The sequence below is a fragment of the Taudactylus pleione genome, unplaced genomic scaffold (assembly GCF_031769625.1).
Source record: "Taudactylus pleione unplaced genomic scaffold, aTauple2 ptg000041l, whole genome shotgun sequence".
In the NCBI taxonomy this organism is placed as follows: domain Eukaryota; kingdom Metazoa; phylum Chordata; class Amphibia; order Anura; family Myobatrachidae; genus Taudactylus; species Taudactylus pleione.
The window spans coordinates 13046081-13058592 of NW_028284443.1; the positions used below are offsets into that span (position 1 = coordinate 13046081).

The 12512-nt window shown below is 43.5% G+C and overlaps 1 protein-coding gene across 1 annotated transcript in view; it reads left to right on the forward strand.

Annotated features, from left to right (window-relative positions):
* The window catches only part of LOC148537983 (V-type proton ATPase subunit S1-like), a 116712-nt gene extending 114795 nt beyond the window's left edge, over positions 1-1917 (forward strand). Inside the window, exon 10 of the mRNA XM_088456095.1 lies at positions 1150-1917. Coding sequence (XP_088312221.1) covers positions 1150-1359 — 210 coding nt within the window. The 3' untranslated portion in view covers positions 1360-1917. The remainder of the gene's footprint in view (positions 1-1149) is intronic.
* Positions 1918-12512: the final 10595 nt, after the last annotated feature.

A 12512-nucleotide genomic window follows, 5' to 3' on the forward strand; every position in this document is an offset into this window, starting at 1 on the left:
TTGCATTGGATTAGTATGAATAAATATGCTTCATTTACAACTGATCTGTGCCTGTTGATCTAAACACATGTATTAAAACTGGACATTCTATCACTATATTAAAGCAATGTTGTGTCTTTTTAAAATCATATAAGTATTTCTTTATATTAGCAGCTGTCCAAAGCAAAATAAAACTTCATCTTGTATTCGTATAACTACAGTGGAAGAGTCTTTTCTAAAGTACTAAAATGCCAGCTAATTCAGATTTATAAAGTGACATGATTATATGTAAAATATTGTGTATCCTGTAAGAGACTTGACATGTTTCAAATTAAAACCTATGCATTATATTAAGTACAATAAAGCCTATAATAAAGTTATAATTTAGGCTACTGAGGAGTTAATTATTATTGTTCCCAGTGGAGGGTACAGTGGAGGGTACAGTTATCCCATTATGTCACTTTTATGCTGCTACCTGAAGGGAAAAATGTATATGGCAAAAAAACCCAATTTGAATAATAAATGAATTATTTCATATGTCTGCAATTGCGCTGTAAGTCCTAAATTGCAGTTATAAAATGCATTTACCTTACAAAGCCATAATGTGGGAATATGTAAAGCTTCAGCTATTGCAAAAAATGTGCAGGTCGACCCCAGTAGTATATGTGCCCTGTTTACATAAGGCATACATTAGGCATACATCACATTTACCACCAGCATTTTTAAATATTTGTTTTGTTTGCAAAATATGCTTTCACTATCAGGCTGCAATAAAACTTATGAAATAAGTACCTATCAGCATCAGCAGTGCATTTGTGTTCAGCCAATCACAAGCGTTTCACTAGTGCTGGTGACCATCGTCATCATTGTGTATTTGATGTGCAAATACACAAGCTATTTGCAATTGAGCAAACATACATGTTAAGCGGCCGCTTCCAGCCTCTCCAGATGCAAGCACAGAGTCACTTCAGTCTACATGGGCACATATGCCTGAAACCTGTTTTCTGGGAGTGCACAGAACGATTTTACATATTTCACTCTACGCAAACTAGTGTAGGTCTTGCTTTGCTTCAGCCCATAAGTGTCTATAACTTTATGGGAGTGTATATAAGCTTTGTTTAATCCGTAAACATTTCTTTACTAAAATAGCCAATATTTTACATTTTTCAGATTCAAGGATTCAACATCAAAAACAACCTTTTCTCCTATGCTAGTGACTGCTCATCTTTCTTCACTCCTGCAATCTGGATGGCGCTTGTGTCCTGTATTATCCTGTTGTGGATCCTGTCATATGGAATTTTTATGATTATGCAGCTAACAACAAATGATAAATTTGATGACTCTAAAGGCCCAGCATTGTCCGTTCCGCAAGGAGAATAGAATGTTATGCTGGTTTTATCCTAATGCTTGTTGTACTCATGTTGTAAGCACACTACTATTTGTATCACTTTAGTAAATTATTTTCTTCAGCAAATTTGGTCCAGGTACAACATAAGCCTAACCTATAATGTCATAAACCATAAGTATCTTCTAGTTTTGTATAAGTATAACTAGTCACTCCAAGTAGGAAATGTAACATAAGAAGTGATGACTTTGTTGAAGTAATGTCTGATTTTTTTTGTCTTCAATATATAAACCTCCTAATCCACAAGGCTAAATTCCTCCAACGTTAAACATTTTTGGCTTTATAAAAACTGGGAACTTCCATAAGTACTGGAACATTCAGGAACCCTATAACAGCAGTACTTGAAATGAACATATGTATTTCAAATGAAAAAAGGGAAACCTGTGAAGTTTATGGCATTAGTTGTTTAGAATTTTAAGCTTTTGTCAGTTATGATAAATATTTCTACAGTTTTCCTTTTAGCTCGCTTATCAGAATTGTGTTTAATTGCATTGCTAAATTGTTTATACAAATTATGCAAATTAAAGAATTAATACCTCAAAGTAACGTTTATTTTATTTTACTTTTAGACAGTGAAATATTATCACATAGAGAGCAAGATGTAATAGGGTCTGAGTTTTCTGTGTGAGACAAACTCCTTCCTTCTCGCACTTTAAGAGTCCGAGTTTGTCCATCAACTCGCCAAATGTACTAACCTGCAAACTTGTGAGTTTGAGGCTATTACATTATATTGGAGGGTACACAGGGTCAGATCTCAGACTATCAGATAACGATAATGATCATTATCTGATCGTCCTGCATGTTCTGGATCGAACATCCAGCAACCCCCCAACTACTATAATGACCCGCGATCAGCGATATAGACCATGTTGGCATGCATGCATGGGCGATGGTCGATATCTATATTGACCATTCGTGCCCGCGCATCGACAATCATTTGTCGTTGAAAGGGGTAATATTCCGGTTGATATAAATGATCGAACGATAAACTATATCGTTATCGTTTATATCGACCAGAATATCTGACCGTGTGTACGCACCATATGACTCTGAGTGTGTGTGAGTTTACTCCTATGAAAACTCTAACCTTTTAATGCGACTTGCATTACAAGGCCCGAGTTATACAGAACACAACAAGTGGAAGATACACTACCTAACTCCCGGCACTTGTACAATTTTAATAAAAAATGGCATATAGAAACTGGCAGCAAGTGTGAGAAGTTGGATGCCAAAACTTCATAAAGGATATACCATCAGACAAAGAAAAGGTTTAAGCTGTGCTTTGTAACAGCCTAATTGTGTACCTTCGATGGGGGTCTGTCCATTAGCAACCAATTGCAAAGTGGCAAAAGATTACCCCTAGTTTGACTGTACTGCGTTGCTGGTACTGCTCTCCCATACTGATTTACAACTGCCATTTTGGTGGAAAACTGGGGGTGGCAATGGACATTCCAGTGATGCCTCTCTAGGCTTTAAACTATCTCCCTGACGGTAAGGGATCTGGGGGTTTAATATCCCTACACAACTCACTGCAGTTTCAGCTACAAACATGCTGTTTGCACTACTGTCATATAGAGGTACTGGGGCTGGAAAGTGGCTATACAGGGTAAGATCAGTACACTTTGTTTTGTCTAGAGGGCACAACACTATTTTAGGAAATGGCCTAATATTTGCTTTTCAGTGTCAGAAGTGTTAAAAAAGCTTAATTTCTAAACTTAAGTTTGCACAAAACCTCTAAAGCTCATGGTGTACTACTGTAGGCAATAGGGCGTGAAATTCTGAAAGTGTAGAGATTTTGTCCAGTTAGCAGTCAAATTGAAAGCCCCAATTTTTAGTAAGGCTATAACCTGGTTGGTTTTGGTTTACTAAACATTGCAGCTTGGAAACCCAAATGCTAACTAGACAAAATATCAGCACTTTCCAAAATCCAGCACCCTGTTACGTTTGGCCCTTGGTCTTTGTTTATTGCTTCTCACCATTTTCCCTCCCTGACAGTAGCAGCCTGTACTAACTTAAACTATCTCACCAGTAGTTATATTACTGCTTTAAAAAGTCCAACACACTCATTTCCTTTAATACTCTGTGATCATGTAAGTATTCGGATGCTCTGATTAGTTATAAGATGTCATATTCATGCTCACTTCAAAACTGGGGACATCTTGCCATTTACAACTCCACATACCTGTCCACGTTATTTACACCTCCACATACCTGTCCCACATCATTTACACCTCCACACACCTGTCCCACATAATTTACACCTCCACATACCTGTCCCACATCATTTACACATCCACATACCTGTCCTACATCATTTACACCTCCACATACCTGTCCTACATCATTTATACCTCCACATACCAGTCCCACATCATTTACACCTCCACATACCTGTCCCACATAGATGTGGAGGTGTAAATGATGTGGGACAGAGATGTGGAGGTGTAAATTCTGGCCCACATCATTTACATCTCCACACACCTGTCCAACATCATTTACACCTCCACACACCTGTCCAACATAATTAACACCTCCACATCCCTGTCCCACATTGTTTACACCTCCACATACCTGTCCCACATCACTTACACCTCCACATACCTGTCCCACATCACTTATACCTCCACATACCTGTTTCACATCATTTACACCTCCACATCCCTGTCCCACATCATGTACACCTCCACATACAGTACATGTCCCACATCATTTACACCTCCACATACCTGTCCCACATCAATTACACCTCCACAAACCTGTCCTACATAGATGTGGAGGTGTAAATGATGTGGGACAGAGATGTGGAGGTGTAAATTCTGTTCCACTTCATTTACACCTCCACACACCTGTCCCACATCATTTACACCTCCACACACCTGTCCCACATCATTTACACCTCCGCACACCTGTCCAACATCATTAACACCTCCACACACCTGTCCCACATAGATGTGGAGGTGTAAATGATGTGGGACAGAGATGTGGAGGTGTAAATTCTGGCCCACATCATTTACATCTCCACACACCTGTCCAACATCATTTACACCTCCACACACCTGTCCAACATAATTAACACCTCCACATCCCTGTCCCACATTGTTTACACCTCCACATACCTGTCCCACATCACTTACACCTCCACATACCTGTCCCACATCATTTACACCTTCACATACCTGTTTCACATCATTTACACCTCCACATCCCTGTCCCACATCATGTACACCTCCACATACAGTACATGTCCCACATCATTTACACCTCCACATACCTGTCCCACATCAATTACACCTCCACAAACCTGTCCTACATAGATGTGGAGGTGTAAATGATGTGGGACAGAGATGTGGAGGTGTAAATTCTGGCCCACATCATTTACATCTCCACACACCTGTCCAACATAATTTACACCTCCACATACCTGTCCAACATAATTAACACCTCCACATCCCTGTCCCACATTGTTTACACCTCCACATACCTGTCCCACATCACTTACACCTCCACATACCTGTCCCACATCACTTATACCTCCACATACCTGTTTCACATCATTTACACCTCCACATCCCTGTCCCACATCATGTACACCTCCACATACAGTACATGTCCAACATAATTTACACCTCCACATACCTGTCCCACATCAATTACACCTCCACACACCTGTCCAACATTAACACCTCCACACACCTGTCCCACATAGATGTGGAGGTGTAAATGATGTGGGACAGAGATGTGGAGGTGTAAATTCTGGCCCGCATCATTTACATCTCCACACACCTGTCCAACATCATTTACACCTCCACACACCTGTCCAACATAATTAACACCTCCACATCCCTGTCCCACATTGTTTACACCTGCACATACCTGTCCCACATCACTTACACCTCCACATACCTGTCCCACATCACTTATACCTCCACATCCCTGTCCCACATCATGTACACCTCCACATACAGTACATGTCCCACATCATTTACACCTCCACATACCTGTCCCACATCAATTACACCTCCACAAACCTGTCCTACATAGATGTGGAGGTGTAAATGATGTGGGACAGAGATGTGGAGGTGTAAATTCTGGCCCACATCATTTACATCTCCACACACCTGTCCAACATCATTTACACCTCCACACACCTGTCCAACATAATTAACACCTCCACATCCCTGTCCCACATTGTTTACACCTCCACATACCTGTCCCACATCACTTACACCTCCACATACCTGTCCCACATCACTTATACCTCCACATACCTGTTTCACATCATTTACACCTCCACATCCCTGTCCCACATCATGTACACCTCCACATACAGTACATGTCCCACATCATTTACACCTCCACATACCTGTCCCACATCATTTACACCTCCGCACACCTGTCCAACATCATTAACACCTCCACACACCTGTCCCACATAGATGTGGAGGTGTAAATGATGTGGGACAGATGTGGAGGTGTAAATTCTGGCCCACATCATTTACATCTCCACACACCTGTCCAACATCATTTACACCTCCACACACCTGTCCAACATAATTAACACCTCCACATTCCTGTCCCACATTGTTTACACCACCACATACCTGTCCCACATCACTTACACCTCCACATACCTGTCCCACATCACTTATACCTCCACATCCCTGTCCCACATCATGTACACCTCCACATACAGTACATGTCCCACATCATTTACACCTCCACATACCTGTCCCACATCAATTACACCTCCACAAACCTGTCCTACATAGATGTGGAGGTGTAAATGATGTGGGACAGAGATGTGGAGGTGTAAATTCTGGCCCACATCATTTACATCTCCACACACCTGTCCAACATCATTTACACCTCCACACACCTGTCCAACATAATTAACACCTCCACATCCCTGTCCCACATTGTGTACACCTCCACATACCTGTCCCACATCACTTACACCTCCACATACCTGTCCAACATCACTTATACCTCCACATACCTGTTTCACATCATTTACACCTCCACATCCCTGTCCCACATCATGTACACCTCCACATACAGTACATGTCCCACATCATTTACACGTCCACATACCTGTCCCACATCAATTACACCTCCACAAACCTGTCCTACATAGATGTGGAGGTGTAAATGATGTGGGACAGAGATGTGGAGGTGTAAATTCTGTTCCACTTCATTTACACCTCCACACACCTGTCCCACATCATTTACACCTCCACACACCTGTCCCACATCATTTACACCTCCACACACCTGTCCAACATCATTAACACCTCCACACACCTGTCCCACATAGATGTGGAGGTGTAAATGATGTGGGACAGAGATGTGGAGGTGTAAATTCTGGCCCACATCATTTACATCTCCACACACCTGTCCAACATCATTTACACCTCCACACACCTGTCCAACATAATTAACACCTCCACATCCCTGTCCCACATTGTTTACACCTCCACATACCTGTCCCACATCACTTACACCTCCACATACCTGTCCCACATCATTTACACCTTCACATACCTGTTTCACATCATTTACACCTCCACATCCCTGTCCCACATCATGTACACCTCCACATACAGTACATGTCCCACATCATTTACACCTCCACATACCTGTCCCACATCAATTACACCTCCACAAACCTGTCCTACATAGATGTGGAGGTGTAAATGATGTGGGACAGAGATGTGGAGGTGTAAATTCTGGCCCACATCATTTACATCTCCACACACCTGTCCAACATAATTTACACCTCCACATACCTGTCCAACATAATTAACACCTCCACATCCCTGTCCCACATTGTTTACACCTCCACATACCTGTCCCACATCACTTACACCTCCACATACCTGTCCCACATCACTTATGCCTCCACATACCTGTTTCACATCATTTACACCTCCACATCCTTGTCCCACATCATGTACACCTCCACATACAGTACATGTCCAACATAATTTACACCTCCACATACCTGTCCCACATCAATTACACCTCCACACACCTGTCCAACATTAACACCTCCACACACCTGTCCCACATAGATGTGGAGGTGTAAATGATGTGGGACAGAGATGTGGAGGTGTAAATTCTGGCCCGCATCATTTACATCTCCACACACCTGTCCAACATCATTTACACCTCCACACACCTGTCCAACATAATTAACACCTCCACATCCCTGTCCCACATTGTTTACACCTGCACATACCTGTCCCACATCACTTACACCTCCACATACCTGTCCCACATCACTTATACCTCCACATCCCTGTCCCACATCATGTACACCTCCACATACAGTACATGTCCCACATCATTTACACCTCCACATACCTGTCCCACATCAATTACACCTCCACAAACCTGTCCTACATAGATGTGGAGGTGTAAATGATGTGGGACAGAGATGTGGAGGTGTAAATTCTGGCCCACATCATTTACATCTCCACACACCTGTCCAACATCATTTACACCTCCACACACCTGTCCAACATAATTAACACCTCCACATCCCTGTCCCACATTGTTTACACCTCCACATACCTGTCCCACATCACTTACACCTCCACATACCTGTCCCACATCACTTATACCTCCACATACCTGTTTCACATCATTTACACCTCCACATCCCTGTCCCACATCATGTACACCTCCACATACAGTACATGTCCCACATCATTTACACCTCCACATACCTGTCCCACATCAATTACACCTCCACACACCTGTCCAACATCATTAACACCTCCACACACCTGTCCCACATAGATGTGGAGGTGTATATGATGTGGGACAGAGATGTGGAGGTGTAAATTCTGGCCCACATCATTTACATCTCCACACACCTGTCCAACATCATTTACACCTCCACACACCTATCCAACATATTTAACACCTCCACATCCCTGTCCCACATTGTTTACACCTGCACATACCTGTCCCACATCACTTACACCTCCACATACCTGTCCCACATCACTTATACCTCCACATACCTGTTTCACATCATTTACACCTCCACATCCCTGTCCCACATCATGTACACCTCCACATACAGTACATGTCCCACATCATTTACACCTCCACATACCTGTCCCACATCAATTACACCTCCACAAACCTGTCCTACATAGATGTGGAGGAGTAAATGATGTGGGACAGAGATGTGGAGGTGTAAATTCTGTTCCACATCATTTACACCTCCACACACCTGTCCCACATCATTTACACCTCCACACACCTGTCCCACATCATTTACACCTCCACACACCTGTCCAACATCATTAACACCTCCACACACCTGTCCCACATAGATGTGGAGGTGTAAATGATGTGGGACAGAGATGTGGAGGTGTAAATTCTGGCCCACATCATTTACATCTCCACACACCTGTCCAACATCATTTACACCTCCACACACCTGTCCAACATAATTAACACCTCCACATCCCTGTCCCACATTGTTTACACCTCCACATACCTGTCCCACATCACTTACACCTCCACATACCTGTCCCACATCATTTACACCTTCACATACCTGTTTCACATCATTTACACCTCCACATCCCTGTCCCACATCATGTACACCTCCACATACAGTACATGTCCCACATCATTTACACCTCCACATACCTGTCCCACATCAATTACACCTCCACAAACCTGTCCTACATAGATGTGGAGGTGTAAATGATGTGGGACAGAGATGTGGAGGTGTAAATTCTGTTCCACATCATTTACACCTCCACACACCTGTCCCACATCATTTACACCTCCACACACCTGTCCCACATCATTTACACCTCCGCACACCTGTCCAACATCATTAACACCTCCACACACCTGTCCCACATAGATGTGGAGGTGTAAATGATGTGGGACAGAGATGTGGAGGTGTAAATTCTGGCCCACATCATTTACATCTCCACACACCTGTCCAACATCATTTACACATCCACACACCTGTCCAACATAAATAACACCTCCACATCCCTGTCCCACATTGTTTACACCTCCACATACCTGTCCCACATCACTTACACCTCCACATACCTGTCCCACATCACTTATACCTCCACATACCTGTTTCACATCATTTACACCTCCACATCCCTGTCCCACATCATGTACACCTCCACATACAGTAGATGTCCCACATCATTTACACCTCCACATACCTGTCCCACATCAATTACACCTCCACACACCTGTCCAACATCATTAACACCTCCACACACCTGTCCCACATAGATGTGGAGGTGTATATGATGTGGGACAGAGATGTGGAGGTGTAAATTCTGGCCCACATCATTTACATCTCCACACACCTGTCCAACATCATTTACACCTCCACACACCTGTCCAACATAATTAACACCTCCACATCCCTGTCCCACATTGTTTACACCTGCACATACCTGTCCCACATCACTTACACCTCCACATACCTGTCCCACATCACTTATACCTCCACATACCTGTTTCACATCATTTACACCTCCACATCCCTGTCCCACATCATGTACACCTCCACATACAGTACATGTCCCACATCATTTACACCTCCACATACCTGTCCCACATCAATTACACCTCCACAAACCTGTCCTACATAGATGTGGAGGAGTAAATGATGTGGGACAGAGATGTGGAGGTGTAAATTCTGTTCCACATCATTTACACCTCCACACACCTGTCCCACATCATTTACACCTCCACACACCTGTCCCACATCATTTACACCTCCACACACCTGTCCAACATCATTAACACCTCCACACACCTGTCCCACATAGATGTGGAGGTGTAAATGATGTGGGACAGAGATGTGGAGGTGTAAATTCTGGCCCACATCATTTACATCTCCACACACCTGTCCAACATCATTTACACCTCCACACACCTGTCCAACATAATTAACACCTCCACATCCCTGTCCCACATTGTTTACACCTCCACATACCTGTCCCACATCACTTACACCTCCACATACCTGTCCCACATCATTTACACCTTCACATACCTGTTTCACATCATTTACACCTCCACATCCCTGTCCCACATCATGTACACCTCCACATACAGTACATGTCCCACATCATTTACACCTCCACATACCTGTCCCACATCAATTACACCTCCACAAACCTGTCCTACATAGATGTGGAGGTGTAAATGATGTGGGACAGAGATGTGGAGGTGTAAATTCTGTTCCACATCATTTACACCTCCACACACCTGTCCCACATCATTTACACCTCCACACACCTGTCCCACATCATTTACACCTCCGCACACCTGTACAACATAATTAACACCTCCACACACCTGTCCCACATAGATGTGGAGGTGTAAATGATGTGGGACAGAGATGTGGAGGTGTAAATTCTGGCCCACATCATTTACATCTCCACACACCTGTCCAACATCATTTACACCTCCACACACCTGTCCAACATAATTAACACCTCCACATTCCTGTCCCACATTGTTTACACCTCCACATACCTGTCCCACATCACTTACACCTCCACATACCTGTCCCACATCATTTACACCTTCACATACCTGTTTCACATCATGTACACCTCCACATCCCTGTCCCACATCATGTACACCTCCACATACAGTATATGTCCCACATCATTTACACCTCCACATACCTGTCCCACATCAATTACACCTCCACAAACCTGTCCTACATAGATGTGGAGGTGTAAATGATGTGGGACAGAGATGTGGAGGTGTAAATTCTGGCCCACATCATTTACATCTCCACACACCTGTCCAACATAATTTACACCTCCACATACCTGTCCAACATAATTAACACCTCCACATCCCTGTCCCACATTGTTTACACCTCCACATACCTGTCCCACATCACTTACACCTCCACATACCTGTCCCACATCACTTATACCTCCACATACCTGTTTCACATCATTTACACCTCCACATCCCTGTCCCACATCATGTACACCTCCACATACAGTACATGTCCAACATAATTTACACCTCCACATACCTGTCCCATATCAATTACACCTCCACACACCTGTCCAACATTAACACCTCCACACACCTGTCCCACATAGATGTGGAGGTGTAAATGATGTGGGACAGAGATGTGGAGGTGTAAATTCTGGCCCGCATCATTTACATCTCCACACACCTGTCCAACATCATTTATACCTCCACACACCTGTCCAACATAATTAACACCTCCACATCCCTGTCCCACATTGTTTACACCTGCACATACCTGTCCCACATCACTTACACCTCCACATACCTGTCCCACATCACTTATACCTCCACATCCCTGTCCCACATCATGTACACCTCCACATACAGTACATGTCCCACATCATTTACACCTCCACATACCTGTCCCACATCAATTACACCTCCACAAACCTGTCCTACATAGATGTGGAGGTGTAAATTATGTGGGACAGAGATGTGGAGGTGTAAATTCTGGCCCACATCATTTACATCTCCACACACCTGTCCAACATCATTTACACCTCCACACACCTGTCCAACATAATTAACACCTCCACATCCCTGTCCCACATTGTTTACACCTTCACATACCTGTCCCACATCACTTACACCTCCACATACCTGTCCCACATCACTTATACCTCCACATACCTGTTTCACATCATTTACACCTCCACATCCCTGTCCCACATCATGTACACCTCCACATACAGTACATGTCCCACATCATTTACACCTCCACATACCTGTCCCACATCAATTACACCTCCACACACCTGTCCAACATCATTAACACCTCCACACACCTGTCCCACATAGATGTGGAGGTGTATATGATGTGGGACAGAGATGTGGAGGTGTAAATTCTGGCCCACATCATTTACATCTCCACACACCTGTCCAACATCATTTACACCTCCACACACCTGTCCAACATCATTTACACCTCCACACACCTGTCCAACATATTTAACACCTCCACATCCCTGTCCCACATTATTTACACCTGCACATACCTGTCCCACATCACTTACACCTCCACATACCTGTCCCACATCACTTATACCTCCACATACCTGTTTCA